Raw genomic sequence first — 21221 nt, forward strand, 5'->3', positions numbered from 1 at the left:
TCCACATTCTTAACAATAATAGGGAAAAGCGAAGTAAAAACTACGAAGTATTTTCTTTATTTACCGCTAGCAGGACTAATGTTCGTTCGTCGTCTTGATAATGCCTCTTTGGGCCATTATTTATTCTTGCAACGGCGTTATTTGGCCAAAAATTCTATGTGGGACTCCAAGTCTATTAGTTTCCGAATACGTTCCAAACAGGATGATGATGTGACTGGTAGCCTCAAGGAGCAGCCACAATTGGAGACTCAGGAATCCTTGAACATGCCGGATATGCAGGATGCCCAAGTGAGTTTCTTTTAATTTATCCTTTATCTAACTTCGTCGTTCGCTTGCGTTAGAACTGTACAAACCAGCAAAACTCTTGGATCTGCGAAGTTTTTTTTTGGACTTTTAAGCGATAAATATTATAAAACCTTTATTATAAAAAATTATCATTTTTAAAAAAGTTTTTCCAATTTCCCGCAAAATAAAACATTATTTTGCCCGCAACAGCATTTCTGTTTTATAGCAACCAGACTACGTCAGAGAGCAGTTTAAAATGCGTGGGATGTGGGAGTGTCGACTGGAATTAATACCAGGACCCTGAATTAAAAACCAGTCTGAGTGTGTGCAAATATCAATTTATATGCACTTATTAGCCACAAAATGCATCCTTAGCAAAAGGCATCTGTTTAAATTGACTTTGCGGCGTGGGCGATTCAGTTTTAAGTACCACAGCAGGCAGCCCACCTTTGGTGTGACCTTGCCACGGCAGAGCGGAAAACACCGCTGCGTGGGAATTAGCGGGTGTTCTTTTCGCTCGTGCCGCCCCTTCCCGTAGAAAATGCGATTGGCGCCATTCAGTTGCCGCGCAGCTGCTAGACGAGAGACCCACGAAAAGAACACTTCACTTCCAGAAAAAGGAAAGCAAATTTTTTTCTGTGTGTGTGTGTTTTTCAGTGCGAGAGGGATTTTCTAGCCGAGGCGAAAGTGTTTTTCTTCTACTCGCAGCCGTACGTAATCGCATTACCATGTTCTATCGCATTTCCGCACGCAAATTGGCCGAAGCGCAGGTGAGTTCTTCTTTATTTTTACGAATTACCCCTTGATTTTCGTCGAGTGTATTGAATTCCCATGCTTTCCTGGGATCTCTATACATATATCTCCTTCCAGTCAGCTTAACCGTAAAGTGTGTCGCTTCTGTTGTTAACACCTTCTTCCTCTCCTGTTTCCCTCCCTCTTCTTTTTCATCTTGTCCTACTCCTCCTTTGCCTCCTCTTCTTCTTCCACGCACGTCATGCTGGAATTGAAAAAAAAAAGAATTTCCAGACATGTGCTTGCGATTAAGAAACTTTATTCGCTTTATTGTTGTTGGCGAATGATAAGTGCTAACGTGTATGCATGTATGTACGTATGTGTATGTGTTTTCTAATACATTACATAATCGCCAAATGAAATTCGCCCATTTCTTTATATTTTTTTTGGCAACATCGGCATGCCTATAAATAAAAGTCTCTGTATTCTTTGTGGGTTTAACGAACTTTGTCTCATTTTGGGCCATCCGCCTTTGATTTTTTGGTAAATTTCCACAAGTCCGGCTTGATATATTTTTGGCCCTCTTGTAAATTTACAACAACAAAAACAAATGCCACGGCGCAGAGCGAAATTAAGAAAAAGAGCGTAAGGCAGAGAGAGATAGTCAGCGGGAGAGGAGAGCGGATAAAAAAAAAAACAGAGAATACCATTTTTCCCCTCTCTTTTGTTCCCGTTTCGTTTCCCATGCGTGTCACGTTATTCTCATTGTTGTTGTTCTTGCTAAAATCGAAAGAAGGAAGACACACCATCTCTCTCTTGCAAAAGAGAAGTGTCCGCCGAATGACCTTAAAGCAAAAGGAGGAGCAGCAGCAGCAGCACGCCCACTTACCACCCAACACCCGCCGTTCACCGGCCATGCAGATTTGCATGTGTGCGGATTGCATAATGCTGAGAACAAGTTAAATGCCGAAAAGAATAGAACTTGCGATTTGATAATTGAAAAATCAATACAACACACACATACAGACACACGCACCCACACACACAGTCGGCGAACACATACACACAAAAAAGGGCTTGCAGGACGAGCCTCCTTTTGGTTTTTTTTCCGGGGTTGTTTTGCTTTCTTTTGGACCTGCGTTGGGTAATAAATACACCGGCAAAAAAGTTAGGGTCAATTCGTCAACTTTCATAGCAAACAATCGTTGAGAATTTAACTTTAATAATAATTGAAAATGAAAAACAAGAGACAGTAATTGTAAGCAAGTGCTTCAGTTGACTGTTATGTAGATTTGATTATTATTATTATTATAAGTATTTCTCGCCGTGTAGATTCGCCAAATGTTATGCACACTCCCCAAATCTTTTTTCTCTTCTGCCAACGCTGGCCGTTTGCCAAAAAAAAGAAAATTTAGGAGCTGACGCGTTTTTTTTTTTTTTTTTATTTTTCTGCTTTTTGATTTTTGCGTATTTTCTCTATAAATAATTCCTGTAAATGTTAAACTAGGAAAGGCGTAATTTGTTTGTTTGCTAGTTCGAGCAATTATTGTCTATGTTATAATCTAATTTCTATGCGGCGAATTGGCCAATAACCCACATTATTTTACCAAGTGTTTTCTTGGCCAAAACAAAATAGTTTGGTTTTATTTGCGTTTGACGTAGTCTGCTGAAATGGCAACACGCGAAATTTTTTATCGCCTCTCCGCTAATACGTCACAAATCGTGACAATTCTTACGTAACGCCCACAACCCTTTTTCCTTTTGTTTTTCCAAAACAAACCAAGAGCCAGTGAGAGCGAGGGAGAGAGTGGAAGAAGTAAACAGATGATCAAGCGATTGCATAAGAGCAAATGCATAATGTATATTCCACAATTTGTACATTAGGTTTTACGACCTGTGCGCATTTTTGATTAGGGAATCTAAATCGGGATTTTACGACCAGTGGTCAAAGCTCAAGTGGACCTTTTTCCACCTGGATTATACCGCCAATCCATAGTTCTAGTTATGCGCATGATAACGCCACCTTCTTAAACAGGCGTCATGGAAAGTTTGACAGTCCCAAAATACGAGATAATGCCACCAAGAATCGGGTCCCAAATCATCACATCGATTTTTTGGCCAAACTACATTCATACATATGTACATTCATGGTTAAAATGCGACGAAAACCCCCGTCTTGCCATCGGTATAATAAATAATTCATGAAACCCTCGTATATTAATATTTGGTATCAACTTCTGTTATCAGCTTTAGGGTTTCTCCCACCAATTAAAACTTTATGATCCCAATTTACATATTATGTGTGGCATAAACTTCATGCTGTCTTTCTTTTATAAAACTAATCCGCACGATCAACTTATCAGCATAGTACAATTATAACAATCGCAGGGTTATGCAACTCAGTAGAAAATGTCACCTTGTTGGGAGAATTCATTGCCAAACAATACTAAATGCATTGCCAATCAAAAGATCTATTGTTATATATTTATATTATATATCTTCCTGTATAATTTGCAACTAATATCGGGTAAATGGTCTAAATCCACATTGCGTGCAGCACTTGATAGCAAGTCATTTGCCTTGTAGCTTCTCTGCGATGCCACGCCCAGTCTCCCTCCATATCTCCAACTAGTATATGTGGTATAGCATATGTACTATACGGCATAAGCCCCCTTTATAACACCCCCTCGTTTTCGAAGCGGACTGATAAGCGTGACAAATTTGCGGCTGGGGCACATGATCGGTTAACGTCGTCGCCATATCGCTGATAAAGCGGACACGCAAAGCCCCCCAACCAACTGGAAATGCGAATGGGAATGCGAATGCGAATAAGGTGTTAACTCAATCAGTTTTATATTTTGGTCATGATAAAAAGACGGCCAAATATTTGTATACATACTATATATGTTATATATGCTATTTGGGCGGTTTCGCAATGCGCAAATTGCACAGTTTTTGTAGATACAAGATACAAATGTATCCGTATGATTGATGGTCTACACAAAGAGCAAAAAGTTCTATTTAAAATACCAACTAATTAGAAAGCATTGTGTTACCAAAAACTTGTTTCCATCTTTCGAACATCGCGTCAAAGATCTTAAGTACTTGGAAATTTGGGAACCGGAATCTTGCCAATGTAATATGCAAATTTGAATCTGCTTACGACGCATGCCCCGTAATTCCTCGCAAAATCCCCCCATTATGATCTTCGCTTAGTCAGACTTTGTATTTTACAGCATTTTAAATGACTGAGGGGAAAAATTCGACCCGGCAACAACGGACAGTCGTCGCCTGAAGTTTGTTCAACTGATCCAATCCAATACGAAACGATTCTCCAGTTGACTTGACTTAAGTTGAGTTGAGTTGAATTTAGTTGAGTGTCGCGATTACGTCACGCGGTCGTCGGTACTTTCAATGCGATGCGATGCGATTGTCTGATGATGTCCGTTTACTTTCGGCGGGAGAGAGACACAATAAAAAAAAAAGCACTACTACTAACGCACCGAATGGCAAACACAGCGCACTAAACTTAATTAAGACGATTAACTCGGAGTGCAATTATTAGACAACTGACAGGCGGCGGTCCGGTCCGTTCTCTAATAGCAGATATCATTAAAGTCGAATTGAAAACGTCACGCGAGGCAAGGAGAGCTCAAGGTTCCCATACCCCTACCCCTACCCAAACCCATACCACCATTCATCCAAAGTGCATAGATGCAACCGTTGCCATGATCACCATTCAAATGCCAAGCGATTGAAGTGCAGGCTTCGCTCCACAATGCACTTTGCCAGTTGCATAACTCGCATTGCATATGAATTGCATATTTGGTGGCTTGGGGAAGATGTCTACACATTGGTAGTGTTTCATTTAAAGTTGTGCTTCCGATGGTGCTTCACTGTAGTCACTGTGTTTGTGTGGAACACTTGATTCCATCTCCACGGGGTCATCGGCGGCTCACCTCGATGACAACTCTGCTCGGCGCTTGCTGATCGAGGCTTTCCCGGCTTTTCTCAAGGTTTTGTTTCGTTTTCGCACATATATACATATATATACATTGCGTAACCCAATGGAGCAGATTCGATCATTCGATCGAGGTTAAAGAAGTGGAGCAAGTCTGCCGGCGCCGTCACAACACGCGAGTCCAGAGCGCTTCCTTGATGACATGGCAAACGCAGCCGGGACGGCCAACGGCCCATAGTTAGACATGCGATAATTGCCGGCGCGTGAGACCTTGAAATCCATTCGGAACATCCACTACTACTACTACTAATACTACTACAAATACAACTACTAGACTTGGGTAGTAGTAGTCGCCCATTCTCGGGGGCTTGGGCTTATCAGCAGATGAACGCGCGCCTCTGCTCCAGATAATGGGCCCTCCAGTCGTGTACAAGTGTATTCTCGCGTCGAGCCTCAGGCTCACTTCAAGTGACCCCCCATCCCCTCACCACTCCTCCCCCCTCCCCCTACCCCACGCCACTCCGGAAAAGTGAAATAATTGCAGAGCATAGCGATTAGATAGCAGCGGCACAGTGGTACAGTGCTAAAGTGGTACAGCGGTACAGTGGTACAGCGGTATAGTGGTAAAGCAGTACAGTGGTACACTGGTGCGTGGTCTTTCGGTGTTTTGCCCAGTTTTGGGTGTTATGCAAGGCATTTTCCCAGGCAAAAACCACTCGGTTGACAGCTCAATTAGCATTAGAAACACGAGCGTTTCCCTTGCGGTTTGCCGCAATGGCTACAAAACGATGTTTTCCCCCCAACATCTTGGGTTTCTTGGGTTGCTGTGCTGTGTCCACACGACACAGCAACAAAAATAGCTATGAAATTGTATTTATATTGAATATAGTGCATATTTGGCGCCACCGATTTCGCTCAGTGCTTCTTTTGTGGTAGCAAAAAACCAGCATTTGCGGTTGTCAACGGACTTTGGTTACATATTTTGGTACGCTACGCGGCTATTATCGGTATATTAATTACCACGTCGAGCTTGGCGAAAAAGGCAAATGCGTTTTATCAATGAATTTGAATGGATGAAGGCCAAAACCCAAACCGGTAGTCGCTTGTGTCAAATGGCAGGTCCGCGAATCATGCAATTCAATTTTGCAGGCGGCGCCACAAGTTCACTTGGTTAATTGAATTTGTTGACCCACTGGCCGCGCAACCAGAAAAATAAAGAAAATCGAGCCAGAGTGTTGAGGGGAGGGGGAGATGGAGGGAGAGAGAGGGGGGCTCTACGCCTGTCAATCAAATACAAAATCGCACTTTGCGCCTGCCGAGCGGATTCGGATTCGGATTCAGAATCGGAATCGGAATTGAAACTGAAATTGGACTCTCGGCTCGGAAGCCCATTTTCCATGCCACTTCGCTTCGTTTTATTTGACAAATGCCAACGCGTGGGTAAAGATCAACTGCTTGTTCCAGTTCTGAGGGGATCGGGATCGAGATCGGGATCGGGATCCATACTACACATTTTCAATTTATTTAAATGAATTTAATTTAATCATTTCTTACACATTTTCCTTTCTTGTGATATCATTTCATTTGGTCAACTTCCAAATGGTTTTTAATGTTAGCTGAAAAGTTGATGATCTTAAACATATATTTTGACTATTGAAAGAAGGAAAGATGGACTTTTCAATTAAAGAATCCTCCCTTCTATCGTTCAACCACTATATATACATGATCTCGAAACAATTCCTTTGCATATACAATTTATACGAATGGGGAAAATAAATGCAATTGTGTGAGTCAGGTGAGTTAGTGTTGGGGGCGGTTCAGTGAACCGGCTGTTAAGTTGAATTCAATTAAATGCCGGCAAACATTTGTTTGTGCCACACTCGTGCCACAGTTTGTCAGTTTGTCACTTGGTCAATTCGTCCAACCCGGGAATCTGGCCTGGGAATCTGAGTCACTGAAATGCAAAGTGCTCAAATGCTGCTGACATAACCCATGGGGCAGTGCAGCTTTATCAGCTGAGCTCAGACGGCCACACAGACGGGGGGAATTACTCAATATGCATACATGTATGTGAATGCACATGAATGTGCGTTTCGCCTTGTACTTGAAAGCGTCGTTCAATGACAGACAATGAAGCGGTCGCTTGCAATCGATAACATTGATCGGAAGTGCTTGTTAGTTGTCAGTCTTTGGCGAATTAGCGTGAGTTTCTATGTTCTATGTTCTATGGGGCTTAAATCGAATTTCTACATTATCTTTCATATGTATGTTTAATATTTCGCTTTTTTGCAATGCTAGAAAGCTTCGATGGCGATTGCCGTCGATAAATTGATAGACAATAAACGATAACATTCCTTGAGCATCCAACTGGCTGGGATCTTGATCGATCATATCTTTATCAGTAGTGGAAGCCAATGCCCTTGTTCATTTGCAACCGTTCGTTTCTTTTGTTTGAACAAGATTTCAGTATTTATTTACACGGAAAATATTACAGTCAAGAATGCGGTTCATTACCTGCAGTCCGCCGATTACACGGAAATTGTAAAGGTTCATTCTTTGACAGGCAATAATGAGGCCTCCCAAAATGATAAACCAGTATTTTTGAATGTAGCATAATGTTTTTGTATATTTCTTCCGCTTTCTGTATCCAATTTCCAAACTAACTGGGATTTTCCCACTCCTTCCCTTTCCAGAAACTGCCAAATGTGGGATCCTACGTCCGCACGATCGCCGCCGATGGCAAGAGCCTGCGCGACGTGCTGACCGCCAAGGTGCCCCAGGAGCAGGAGCGCGTGAAGAACTTCCGCAAGCAGCATGGCGCCACCAAGATGGGCGAGACGACCATCGACATGATGTACGGCGGCATGCGCGGCATCAAGGCCCTGGTCACCGAGACCTCGGTGCTGGATGCGGACGAGGGCATCCGCTTCCGCGGCCTCTCCATTCCCGAGTGCCAAAAGGTTCTGCCCGCCGCCGATGGCGGCACCGAGCCCCTGCCCGAGGGTCTCTTCTGGCTGCTGTTGACCGGCGAGGTGCCTACCAAGTCTCAGGTGCAGCAGCTGTCCCGCGAATGGGCCGAGCGCGCCGCCCTGCCCCAGCACGTGGTTACCATGTTGAACAACATGCCCACCACCCTGCACCCGATGTCGCAGTTTGCCGCCGCCGTCACCGCGCTGAATCACGACAGCAAGTTCGCCAAGGCCTACTCGGATGGTGTGCACAAGAGCAAGTACTGGGAGTACGTCTACGAGGACAGCATGGACCTGATTGCCAAGCTGCCAGTGGTGGCGGCCACCATCTACTGCAACACCTATCGCGGCGGCAAGGGCTCCCGTTCGATTGACTCCAGCCTGGATTGGTCGGCCAACTTTGTGAAGATGCTTGGCTACGACAACGCCCCCTTCACCGAGCTGATGCGTCTCTATCTGACCATCCACAGTGACCATGAGGGTGGCAACGTGTCCGCCCACACCGTTCACTTGGTGGGCTCCGCCCTCAGCGATCCCTACCTCTCGTTCGCCGCCGGCCTGAACGGTCTGGCTGGTCCACTGCACGGCCTGGCCAACCAGGAGGTGCTCGTGTGGCTGCGCAAGCTGCAAAAGGAGGCCGGCAACAACCCCTCGGAGGAGCAGCTCAAGGAGTACATCTGGAAGACCCTCAAGTCCGGACAGGTAAGCTCATTTCTTCATGAATTTAATTACACCTTATTATTTTGTCAAAAAATTACTAACAAGCTGTTTAAAAAATATTTAAATAATGTAAAAAACAAGAGCTGCTTATTTATCGAAACTACTTGGCCATTTTCCAGGTGGTTCCCGGCTACGGACATGCCGTGCTCCGCAAGACCGATCCCCGCTACACCTGCCAGCGCGAGTTTGCGCTGAAGCACCTGCCCGATGATGAGACGTTCCAGCTGGTGTCCAAGATCTACAAGGTGGTGCCCCCAATCCTGACCGAGACCGGCAAGGTGAAGAACCCCTGGCCCAATGTAGATGCCCATTCCGGTGTGCTGCTGCAGTACTACGGCATGAAGGAGATGAACTACTACACCGTGCTGTTCGGCGTGTCCCGTGCCCTCGGCGTGCTGGCCTCCCTCGTCTGGGATCGCGCCCTCGGCCTGCCCATCGAGCGCCCCAAGTCATTCTCCACCGATCTGCTGGTCAAGATGGTCCAGAAGTAAGCAACTGGAGCAACAAGAGCAGCAGAAGCAGGAGGAGCGGGAGTTGCTGGAGTTCAACCTTTTATAGCCAGAGGACGAATGGACGAAAAATGCAAAAGCTGTAGATTGTAATTGACGAGGGACGAGGGAGAGAGAGAATCGATTGGATTGAATTGGATTGGATTAAATTGGATTGGATTAGGATGGGATGGGATGGGATGGATATCGATATGACGACGCTGATATTTAAAGAGTTGGAGATGTGTAGTTGAGGAAAACAGCAACCAAATACGAACCAATAGGACAAAAACGAAAACCAGAGGAAAACTGCAACACACTGCAACTGCAAACAATAAGTTGGAAATAAGGCAAACACTTATTTTTAGTAGTAAAATAATTAACGAAGAGAAACCGACAAGCAACCACTTAATTATTTGTATAAGCTATATATATATATATACATATATACATATGTACGATTGACTATATATATAGGGACAGGCAGAGAGAGAAAAATGTTTGCGCCTATTGTTTATGTTCAGCATTTCCCCCACCCAAGAACCCGCCCACACGCCCACGATCCCCACTCTTTATTAAGTTTGTTATGTTTTTTTTTTGTTCATCTTAGCCGATCGACTAACCACAACACGACCTTAATGCCTAATGATTTAATCCCCCCAACCGCCCGACCCACCAGCACACCACCCACCCCGCCTGAAAACTTAAAAAAAAAAATTACTAACTTGATAACATTTTACTTTTAATTTAACTATAATTTATTATGCAAACAAGATACAAACGAGAAATACAATACAAAAACAAGTGTAAAGAAACCAACAAAAACATTTGAAAAAACTCAATAAAAAAACAGAACAATAAATAATATAATGCATAGTGAGTAGTTATTGTCAACTCCACCAGTGGAAGCTGCAAAAGCGTTCGTTCATTGCCGTGCAAGTGTATTCGAGAAAGCAAACAAAACCCACAATAAATCTTAGCAAACTTGAATCGAAGATCGTTTGTCCATTTTCGGCGCGAAAGGGTGCGAACATTTTGGTAACGAATGCTGACATCTGTCAACTGTCGGTGTGGCGTAAGTCGCCGAAGCGGCCACTGTTAGTGTGACCGAGTCAGCATGTGATTCGTGGACTAACATCATTTCGATTGATGAAATAACTTACATTTTGTCACCAGTCCTTTACAAAGTCCCTTGCGAACGTATTATTAAAACAAGTAAATTTACTTGAATATAAATAAATACAACGTTTCACTATATAATTTGCAAAAAAGTTTCCTATTTTTTTTTGGGGAAAGTTACTTACGGTTTTTTTTAATTTGATTATACATTCATGCACATATTGGTTAACTGAATACGGTGGCATTTAAAATTTGCACTACATGGATAACTTAACGCGACATAAAATAACAAGATATGATTATACATACAAAAAATAAATAAAAGATTAGAAATAAGGGGGGGGAGGGACTAACGCTGGTTCCTTGGGTCTATGAACTCCTCCTCCGACATCGGAGGCAAAGCCACCGTGTATGTGGCATTGCTGCCGTTCATTGGCTCCCCATTAGAACCATTGCGACAGCGAACGCAGGGCCCCAGGAAACGGAGCACCCGGCTGCCTAGTGTCGTCCTCTTGCTCCTAAAGTGGACATGCGTCTCCACCTGCGACTGCGACATCGAGTGGACCAGCAGATGCGCCTGGCTATCGCTGATGCTCTGATTGTGAATGGTGTCTCGGCTCTGGTTCCGACCCTGACTGATGTTGAAGCCCATCACCTCAATGACTCGGTTGTTGCGCTTGTCAAAGTAGTACATGCGCTCGTGCTGATGATCCCATTGCCGGGAGGAGGTGCGCTCCTCCTGGTGGGTCCACTGCCGCCTGGAGCTGGGCCGCTCATCCTCGTGGCCCTCCACCTCGATGGCCGAGTCGTTGCTGCTCGGCTGACTGGTTTCCGAGTTGTTGGGCGCCGGGGTTCTTCTGACCAACGGTCTGGATACGGAGCTCACACGAGGTTCGCCTTGAAAAGAAATCAATCATTATCCATGCTATCTAAATTCCTATTCTAATACAGATCCTTACCACTTCCGCTGCCATCAGCTTCGGTGCTAACGCTGCTAAAGTCCAAGGATTGTGGGTGAATCACGCGTTGGCTGTGGCCGGCATTCTGGGCCACCCGGGCAGAGGGCATCACACTAAGCAGTGCCATCTCGATGGATCCTTTGCTGCTGTTGTACGTCAGGTTGCCCAGGGGATGGGGTGTGACAAGGCCATTCCCGGACGCAGAGATGGCGGCCACCAGGGAATCCGTTTGTGTGCCCTTGGCGAAGGTCGCCGGTTGAATGTAGTTCAGGGATTGCTGTGAGTAGCCCTGCTGGCGTCTCAGTTTCTGCTGGCAATCGCTTAGCTCATTGCGCAGGTTCTCGAAATTGCGCTTTACATTCAGGAAATCATCCATCTTTCTTTGCAGTCGTTCCTGGACAAAGACGTTGACCGTCTGCAGGCGCTTCGCCTCGACCTTTAGTGCCTCGATCTCCTGGTGCAGGCTCTCGTTCTCGGCCACCAATCGCTCATAGTTGCAGCTGGAGTTGTTCGAATTGGCATTGCAGTTCGCGTTGGTGGGCGTCTGGCAGTTGTGCACCTTGAATTCATCATCATGGTCAAACGCCCGCTGCGAATTGGGCGTTAGACTTTCTGGCATGGAGTTGACCCGCTGGATGCCGGTTAATGCTGCATTGCGTCTCTTTTGGTCCTGCGCCTGGATCTCCGCTATGTACTGGCCCACCTTGCTGGTCACGTGCTGAAAGCGGCGCTTCGTGTACGCCGAGTGGATGTCCTGATAGGAAACCGCCTTGCTGGAGCGTCCGCTTCCCAACGGTGCCTTCTCCCCACCCAGTTTACGGCCATCACCTGGTTGAACACAATAATTTATATTTTTAATATTTTTCCCAGTGTAGGTCACCAAGTAAAGGGAGCACTTTTTACCATCGACATCCTCATCATCGTCCTCATCCTCATCTTCATCCTCCTGATCGCGACCCACGGGATCGCTAACGCAAGTTTTGGCGCTCTTGTTGGCCACATCTGCATCCCCATCCGCATCGAAATCCGCATCCGCGTAGACGATCTCCAAAAATGGCGCCGGATCCCGCTTAAAGGCGGCCGGCTGATGGTGTTCCGAGAACCAGGTGTTTCTGGCGCCACCGCTACTTAAATTGTTCAGCTGGTCAAACAGCTCGTCCGCCGGAAAACTCTCGTCCTGCAGACTCATTTCCTTGCACACGGAACGCAAAAAAGCGGAAAAGCGGGGAAAATAATACAACTAACACAAGACAGAAACTACACGCGGACTCCAATTGGAGATTGGAAAAGCGCCGTTACATTCCGGTTAACTCGAAAATGGCTGGTGTGACCATTTCCAATCAGTGAACTACATTGTCAAGGTAAATTCAACTTTTGCATTGAGCAATTAAATGTTTAAAGTTTCCTGGTACTCCAAAACAATTAATTTAAATAAAATCCGGCATAGAATTGAAAAAATACCATTTTAAGCTTCCGATTGGCATGAAAATATACCAGAGACGGGATAGAATAAAAATACACTAACGCCGGATGGCAGCAAGCAATAAGAGTTGGTCACCTTAACGTTACATCATGTGCATTTAAAAAAATTTAATAATATTAACTAAATTTCGTGAAATTGCCTCTCTGCAACTGGATTCTAGTGGGCAATGTACGGTTATTGGAAGTTCGAGCCACGCTTTCCACGAATTTCCATTTGAAAACGCATCAGTTGAGGGGCAACCACTAAAAGAATAGAAAAACCGGAGAGGAAAATAAATACAAATATAATATAAAACAAATACAAATATGAGCGAGAGTGGCAATAATCAGGTTAGTTGATAGAGCGAGAGGGCAGATTGAACTTTATCAACTCGATTTACGCACACAGATGTGAATTGTCAAAAAAAGAAGAAACCAAAAACATTAGATTATTATACTTTTTTCGCCTATATTTGTTTGCAGCGCAATTGGACCACGTGTGTGTGTGTGCAATTTGCGTTGCGGTATTTTCCTTTTCGCCAAATACAGTGCACTTTCGAAATGTTAAACAGCAAATCAATAGTTTATGTTCTCTTTAAATATATAAGCAAACACATGCTTGATTTTGTAGTGCATGATTTGTATAATGCTTGTATATTTAAAGCGAGCAGTTCAGCTTATCTAGTGCGCACTGTATTATATCGTTATGTTTTTCTTTCGTGTCATAATTTGAAATTTAATTTCGTTTCAGTTTTGTGACGTTGATTTTTGAGCAAATACCCCAAAAGCAAAATAACACACAAGAAACAGAGATATTTAAGTTTTGAGTTTTTGGTTGGTGGAGAAGTTGGCGAAGTTATCGAAGTTGGAGTCTAAAGAACCGAATCCCTAGGCTGCATACCTTTTGTTTTGTATCGCAATTCTCTTCTTCCCAAAAACCATCTGCAAAACCTATAATCACCTATAAACCGGATCCCGAAATGGCGGCCTACTTGAACCGCACCATCTCGCTGGTGACCGGGCAAACGGGCCCCGCCGACGACGACCGTCACGCTTCCTCCACGGACACGGTGGACAAATCCGGAACCGGATCCCCCCTATCCCGGCTCAACTCATCGCTGCAACCATCCGGTTCCACCATGGCCGCCAATCTGCTGCCGGAATCGCGGCTCTATCAATCCAACGACAAATCACCGCTCCAGATTTTTGTGCGCGCCAAGAAGAAGATCAACGACATCTACGGCGAGATCGAGGAGTATGTCCATGAGACGACCACCTTCATCAACGGTGAGTTGGCCAATCAACCAATCAACATCCTAAACAGTTTTGAAAATGTAATGGTGAAATTAATTGATTGATTCTTATCTAATATATGCCTCCTTTAGTGAAATACCCTCTAATCCCTCCTAATGTTCGTTGCAATTCCAGCTCTGCACGCGGAGGCGGAGATCGTGGACAAGGCGGAACGGGAGCTCTTCGAGAGCTATGTTTACAAGGTGGCCGCCATTCGCGAGGTACTGCAACGGGATCACATGAAGGTGGCCTTCTTCGGGCGCACCTCGAACGGCAAGAGCTCAGTCATCAATGCCATGTTGCGCGAGAAGATTCTGCCCAGTGGCATCGGGCACACCACGAATTGCTTCTGCCAAGTGGAGGGCAGCAATGGCGGTGAGGCGTATCTGATGACCGAGGGCTCCGAGGAGAAGCTCAACGTGGTGGTAAGTAGACGGCCACCCATCTGTGCTTTGGAACTGTGGTTTGCCCAATAATGCCTAATGATGCCCTTCATCCGTAGAACATCAAACAACTGGCGAACGCCTTGTGTCAGGAGAAGCTCTGCGAGAGCAGTTTGGTGCGCATCTTTTGGCCAAGGGAACGCTGCAGCCTGCTGCGCGACGATGTCGTCTTTGTGGACTCACCTGGCGTGGACGTGTCGGCCAATTTGGACGACTGGATCGACAACCATTGCCTCAACGCCGATGTCTTTGTGCTGGTCCTGAATGCCGAGTCAACGATGACGCGTGCAGAGAAGCAATTCTTTCACACCGTATCCCAGAAACTGAGCAAGCCGAATATCTTCATTCTAAACAATCGCTGGGATGCTTCGGCCAACGAGCCCGAGTGCCAGGAATCGGTATGGTCTTCTAGGAAGCCCTTTTAGTTAGTCCACAATCTCTGTGAGGCCCCGCATTACCATTACATGGCAGACGAACCATTTCCACATATATCTGGTTGACAATGGTTCGTTTTCCAGCAGTTTTGCACTGCCACATCTCATAAGTGTCTTCTGGACCTCTTTGTATGCCTGTTGTGTCTCTCTATGTTGATGCGTGTCTTTTGTTTTTGTTTATTACCCAACCAATCAATCTATCAATCAAACAATCAACCAACCAACTATCCACTGTAATCAACGCCAGGAACTGGCTAAGGTAATGAATGAGCTAGACCCGGTAAAATGAATCGCTTGCTTGGTCCCACAAAAAACCCAATCCACTCTGCTTTGGTTTCCTAATGTAACATCGGCTTGAACCGATGAACTACATTGTTTACTCTTCCCAAAGCAGCTTCTTTAGTTGCCCTAAATGAAATGACTGCTACTTGCACTTTCTAAGCCCCGTATTTCACCCATTGATAGGTCAAGTCTCAGCACACGGAACGCTGCATCGACTTCCTCACCAAGGAGTTGAAGGTGAGCAACGAAAAGGAGGCGGCCGAAAGAGTTTTCTTCGTTTCCGCCAGAGAAACGCTGCAGGCGCGCATCGAGGAGGCCAAGGGCAATCCGCCGCACATGGGCGCCATTGCCGAGGGATTCCAGATACGCTACTTTGAGTTCCAGGACTTCGAGCGCAAGTTCGAGGAGTGCATCTCGCAGAGTGCGGTAAAAACCAAGTTCCAGCAGCACAGTTCGCGTGGCAAAAGTGTTTCCGGGGACATGAAATCGATGCTGGACAACATTTACGAGCGAATCACCATATTCCGCAATCTGAAGCAGGACCAGAAGAATCTGCTCACCGAACGCATTCAGGGCACAGAGACGCAGATGATGCAGGTCACGCGGGAAATGAAGATGAAGATTCACAACATGGTGGAGGAGGTGGAAGAGAAGGTGTCGAAGGCCCTGAACGAGGAGATCTGGCGCCTGGGCGTCCTCATTGACGAGTTCAACATGCCCTTCCATCCGGAGCGTCTGGTTTTGAACATCTACAAGAAGGAATTGAATGCCCATGTGGAGAGTGGTCTGGGCAGCAATCTGCGCGCTCGTTTATCCATGGCCCTGGCCATGAACGTGGAGTCCGCACAGACGGAGATGACCGATCGCATGCACGCCCTGGTGCCCAACGAGCAGCTGCTGGCCACCAGCACCAAGTTGGTGGTGCGCACACAGCCCTTCGAGATGCTCTACTCACTGAATTGCCAGAACCTGTGCGCCGACTTCCAGGAGGATCTGGAGTTCAAATTCAGCTGGGGCATCGCGGCGATGATCCAGCGCTTCACCGGCAAGGTGCGCGAGCGCAGCAAGAAGGGGCAGCCGGCGTTGGTCCATCGACAGAGCAGTATTGGAGTGAGTTCTTTACGGCTTAAGTTGTGTGTTATACTATATCACCGCCATCAAATCTCGTTTACAGCACAGCGTATCGACGCCGGCCACCACGCCCGTGGAATCGACTCCTGTGTGCCTACTGCCCGCTCCTGGTGTCGCCGGCATTACGCCCGAGCAGCTGTCGCTGATCTCACGCTTTGCGGTGTCCTCCATTGGATCGCAGGGCACCGTTGGTGGCCTCGTCGTCGCCGGCATCGTAAGTGTTAACAGCTCAGATTGTCGCCACACCTCTTGTGCTCACAAACGCTCAAGCAGGTGCTAGTGCATAGCTATGTGCTGAAATCAAACCACTTGCAGATGCTGAAAACCATCGGCTGGCGCGTGCTGGTGGGCGTGGGCGCCCTCTACGGCTGCATCTACCTGTACGAGCGCCTCTCGTGGACCAATTCCGCCAAGGAGCGCACCTTCAAGTCACAGTATGTGCGCCATGCCACCAAGAAGCTCAAGATGATCGTCGACCTCACCTCGGCCAATTGCAGCCACCAAGTGCAGCAGTAAGTATGGATAAATAAGCGATTGAATTCCCGATTACTGAACATCATACCCGTGTGATATCTGAACAGGGAACTGTCGAGCACCTTTGCCCGTTTGTGCCGCACCGTTGACACCGCCACCACGGACATGAACGATGAGCTCAAGACGCTGGACTCGCAGCTCAACATCCTGGAGGCGAACCAGAAGCAACTCAAGCTGCTCCGCAACAAGGCCAACTACATACAGAACGAGCTGGACATCTTCGAGCATAACTATATATCTCCGCAGTAGTGGAACACCGGGGTGGCTCAGGCGGGCGATCCAGAGGATCCGAAAGGGAAAACACAAGAACAAGAAAGTGGATGGTCATAGAACTCAAGGGAAACACCCAAGCAAACACCCAAACGACTACAACAACATTAATGCACTACGTATTAGTTGCTCAACTCTCAGTTTTCTCACCTCCTTTTTTTTTATAGGAAAATGCATGATTTGAGCCAATCGATTAGTACCTCTTTATTCTCTTTTGTTTAAACAAATTGTTGTTGTTGTTGAGAGTTATTTTAATTCCTAACAGGCACTATTGCTAGTGTGATTATTTAATTTTTTTGTAATTGTTGACCCCGAAACACACATATATATTCTATATACATTACGAGTATCCAAACCACTGTGAGCATGGCCAGGCGCCATGGAAAAGCAAGTTATGATGAATTATACAGCATGATAACCCCAGAAAGCGAATGCCACTGATTTACCCTACCCTTTTCCCCACTTAATAGAAAGCCTAGTAATTATACATTTTTGTTTTTGAATTGGACGCTAGAATAATGTAAATGGCTCTTTGGGGTAAAAGCAAATACGATATACAAACACAATTGTTGATGTTGCAAAGCAGTTGAATGATTCATCAACGAAAACGAAACGAAATAAAAGATATTTACGTAAGAAACTTGTAATTATTTCATTGAAACTTTGAATCCGAGCTGTGCGCTCTGCTCTCAGCGGCAGTGCCACGAATGTGATAGAGATGGATGATGGACGCTTTTGGGTGAGGGATCTGAATCATTATCCAGATTGCCTACAGTCGTTTATGCCCATTGATTGCCGACGAACGCATTTGAAATTGTCTTTTTTGTTTTAATCATATCGTTTTGATCGGGATCACACAATTGGGTTATTCATAGTTCTTGCTGTGCCACCTATTTTCTTTAAAGCATTACTAATACAAAATGTACAAAATATATGATTTATGTGTGTTGTTCACAGAAATAAATAGGTTTGGAATACAAAATATAGTGAATTATATAGAGGCTTGCTTCTGTAAATGCCTAGCTGTTTCAGCATCCATTATCGTTAATTACAATACTTGGATATTGGTATATATACTTCTTAAACAAATCGAATCTATGCTTCTCAATTTTGTGTTTCTTTCTTCTTTTTTTGTTTTTTTTTTGGTCTTACATGCTGACTTGCCGGAAACAAATAACAAAAGGTTCTCAACTCTGCTCTTATGAATTAGATATGTGTTCTTCCCATACGAAAGGGCCGCAAGTTACAAGTTACAGGTGTGTGTTGCTCTGTTTTCTGTTCTCTGGTCTCTGCTCTGAGTGTTTTGGTATGCTTGGTATGTATGCTTTTTGTTGAAGGCGTTCAAGGGTGGACAAATGGATCAGCCAGTCGAAGGCTGCTCTCCGCTGCTCTCCACAAGCGTATATGATTATTTGCCACGATGCCGGAACAGTGGGCGGATCGTATTGGATCGGTATATGGTATGGTGTGGTATGTGGTATTGCGTCGTATCACAACGTTTTACAGGAAGTAGGGCGTTGTGTTCTGCTTGGGTATCACACGCTCCGCATCCGGAACCGCCAGGAAGATCTTCGTCTGCCGCTGCTGCGCCGTTTCGAAGCTGAGAATGGCGGCCACGTTGCCGCAGCGATAGCAATAGTTTGGCGCCGACCACACGGTCACCAGTTTGCCCTCGAACATGTACTTGATGCCCTCGTTGACCAGCTGATGCGCTCGGCATATCAGGTCCAGGTTATTGATCGCCATAAAGTCCTTGGTCACATTGTGGCCAAACAGCCAGCCGGCTCCGCGCGGACTCTGGCCCCAGTACTCCATGTCCTCCGGATCGGACCACACCAGATCGCAGAAGGCACCCTTGTACGGTATCTCGCCATTCCGCTCGATCGTCCGTATCTGGTCCAGGGTGATAATCTCGGGACTCAGGCCGCCGTGCACGCACAGCACCTCCTCGTCAATGATCTACATGGGCAGGGTAAGTAAATATATGAATAAGATTGGCGTTCAATGCAGAGCATATCACAATTTAACCCACGGCAGCGATTGTGAGCAAATCGAAGACCTTGCAGCAGTACTTCCATCCATTGGCATTGCCGTACTTGCTGAAGCATTCGTCAAAGAATCCGTACACCTTGGTGATCTGTCGCGTCTCGTGGTTGCCCCGCAGCAGCGTGATTCGGCTGGGATAGCGCGCCTTCAGGGTGAGCAGTCTAGTGAATGTCTCCAGCGAGTAGTGGCCCCTGTCCACGAAGTCGCCCATGAATATGTAGTTGGTGTCCGGCACTTGGCCGCCAGTGCGGAACAGCTGCTCCAGGTCGTAGAACTAGAATGGGGGGAATGGGGGCGATAGGTGAAGGCTGATGGCAATGCGTTAGTGGTCTGGATGGATGATCGCTTACCTGACCATGGATGTCACCGCAAACGGTGACGGGCGTGCTCACGGGCAGGATGTTCGTCTCCTCCAGGAGGATGTCGCACACCATATCGCAGAGCTTCTTCAGCTCGTTCTCCGGCAGGTACTTGCACTCCTTCACGATCTCTATCCACTTGTCCACGTCGCCCATGATGCCCAGTGCCTGTGATATCCACGGTAATTCGCCTTAAAACAAGTTCATAAATAAAAAACGTTCTGGTATTGGTTGCAAGTTCATCTGCGCACCTACGGTCACACTGGCGGGTTTCGAATCGCAAACGAGCAACGGTCAGACTGCTGCCCCCTGTATCGAACTATCTAATTAATCAAGAGTTTCGAACAGCTTTTTTTGCGTTCCTCTTCGTTGTAATTTGAATGATATTATTATGTACTTTGTTTGTTTGTTTCCCATTGATTTGGATGGAACGGTTAATCATCAATCGAATTCTTAGCCAATACAACCACCAGTGCATGCACCACATTCTTATCAAAACTGTGAGAATATTTATAACTTGGTGTGCACACACTGCGAACCTAATGCCCTTGTTATCGATACCAATCACATTTAAATTCAAATTCAAAATATTCAAATCCTTTGGCGGGACATATGAGTTGCTCAGTGTTTTCGTGTTATTTTGTTGACCAAGCGAAAAGCAAAATTAGTCGCAATTAGCTTTTAGCCACCACAAATCATAATTAGTCCGCGCTGAAAGCTTTTTAAATCCGTTTATTTTTGTAACCCAAGCCCATTTACATTTACATATATTTTTTCTTTAGCTTCTTGAAAATAATCACGCTCTTAAATTTTATTGCCATCGCACGCTACTTGTTCGCTGTTTGTTTTGCCCTCCGCTTTTTGCGTTGCTCCTTTTATTTTCCCGGGCAGCGAGTGTTAAGGGTTATGAGAAGCGTGCTGGCATGCGTTTTTCCGGCACGGGGTGGCGCACATGGGTTAATGGCCCTGCAGCTTGTTTAGTTGTTTAGAGTCTCATTAGCACGCTGCCATTTGATTGTGTTGGCTTTTTCATTTGCCTTTCGAGCATCTTGAGTTGGCAAAATAAACGTGCCGTAAAGGTGACAATTCGCGAGTGAAGGGGAATTGGAATTTAAATCAACATTTCATGCGTGTCGATGCACAAAATATAGACAGAATGTTTTATTTTAGACATATCTCTATACAAAATGAATGAAATAATTGTTTGTCGTTGCGTTCAATAGTGGAACAAATTAAAGGAAATACCTGATGTGGATGATATCTTGCTTTTGGTTTAGTTGTGCTCGCCACCCATCCTCTGTCTGCCACCTAATCTCCCTCTCTTTCTCGCTCACTCTCTCTCTCCCTCTCTCCTGCGATGATGTCGTGCTCCATCATTAGTGGCGCTACTTCATGCCCTTCCGCTTTTGGTATTCAACGAGGGCTTGTTCCTCCAGCTCTTTTGGCCATCTCGCCAATGCCTTCCATCCTGCCTCCCAGTGCGTCCCACTCCCCAATCCGCTCGCATCCTTCCATTGTCCTTGCCGGTTTGTGTCCACTATGTCCGCCTGGCACAATGTTGACAATTAAGTTAAACTTGTTTTCTTACTTCGTTTCGTTACGTTTCGCCAATTCCGCTCCGCTCGCCCTCCAAAAGTCAAAGTCCTGTCGTCTGCGGCTGATGTGGCTGATAATTATGTGTCCCCTGCACGGACGCGACGCAAAGGACACGGAATGCGGAATGCTGGATGCGGCA

The 21221-nt window shown here is 45.9% G+C and overlaps 4 protein-coding genes across 9 annotated transcripts; 2 read left to right on the plus strand and 2 right to left on the minus strand.

Annotated features, from left to right (window-relative positions):
* Positions 1-63: 63 nt before the first annotated feature.
* On the plus strand, positions 64-10145 carry LOC6524027 (probable citrate synthase, mitochondrial). The gene is made up of 3 exons (XM_002099863.4): positions 64-288; positions 7672-8649; positions 8787-10145. Exons 1-3 carry the CDS (start codon positions 79-81, stop codon positions 9156-9158), a joined length of 1560 nt encoding a protein of 519 aa, XP_002099899.2. The 5' UTR covers positions 64-78; the 3' UTR covers positions 9159-10145.
* Positions 10146-10356: 211 nt separating this feature from the next.
* LOC6524028 (protein swallow) lies at positions 10357-12520 on the minus strand. The gene is made up of 3 exons (XM_002099864.4): positions 12137-12520; positions 11234-12061; positions 10357-11171 (listed from the first exon to the last, which is right to left on the minus strand). The coding sequence occupies exons 1-3, from the start codon at positions 12420-12422 to the stop codon at positions 10624-10626; spliced, it is 1662 nt and encodes a 553-aa protein (XP_002099900.1). The 5' UTR covers positions 12423-12520; the 3' UTR covers positions 10357-10623.
* A 249-nt stretch (positions 12521-12769) lies between these two features.
* Positions 12770-17721, plus strand: LOC6524029 (transmembrane GTPase Marf). Of its 6 annotated transcripts, none has more exons than XM_015189951.3 (9): positions 12770-13045; positions 13446-13981; positions 14123-14412; positions 14490-14828; positions 15112-15123; positions 15330-16256; positions 16321-16491; positions 16593-16789; positions 16859-17721. In XM_015189951.3, the coding sequence occupies exons 2-9, from the start codon at positions 13675-13677 to the stop codon at positions 17058-17060; spliced, it is 2445 nt and encodes an 814-aa protein (XP_015045437.1). In that variant the 5' UTR covers positions 12770-13045; positions 13446-13674; the 3' UTR covers positions 17061-17721. The 6 variants fall into 6 exon arrangements, with proteins under 6 accessions (XP_015045437.1, XP_039232375.1, XP_039232390.1 ...); XM_039376441.1 differs by having other exon boundaries at positions 13678-13981; XM_039376456.2 differs by having other exon boundaries at positions 13897-13981.
* A 167-nt stretch (positions 17722-17888) lies between these two features.
* Positions 17889-19722, minus strand: LOC6524030 (serine/threonine-protein phosphatase 6 catalytic subunit). The gene is made up of 3 exons (XM_002099866.4): positions 19478-19722; positions 19114-19401; positions 17889-19040 (listed from the first exon to the last, which is right to left on the minus strand). Exons 1-3 carry the CDS (start codon positions 19640-19642, stop codon positions 18582-18584), a joined length of 912 nt encoding a protein of 303 aa, XP_002099902.1. The 5' UTR covers positions 19643-19722; the 3' UTR covers positions 17889-18581.
* Between the last annotated feature and the right edge of the window lie 1499 nt (positions 19723-21221).

The sequence above is a fragment of the Drosophila yakuba genome, chromosome X, assembly GCF_016746365.2.
Source record: "Drosophila yakuba strain Tai18E2 chromosome X, Prin_Dyak_Tai18E2_2.1, whole genome shotgun sequence".
Taxonomy (NCBI): Eukaryota; Metazoa; Arthropoda; class Insecta; order Diptera; family Drosophilidae; genus Drosophila; species Drosophila yakuba.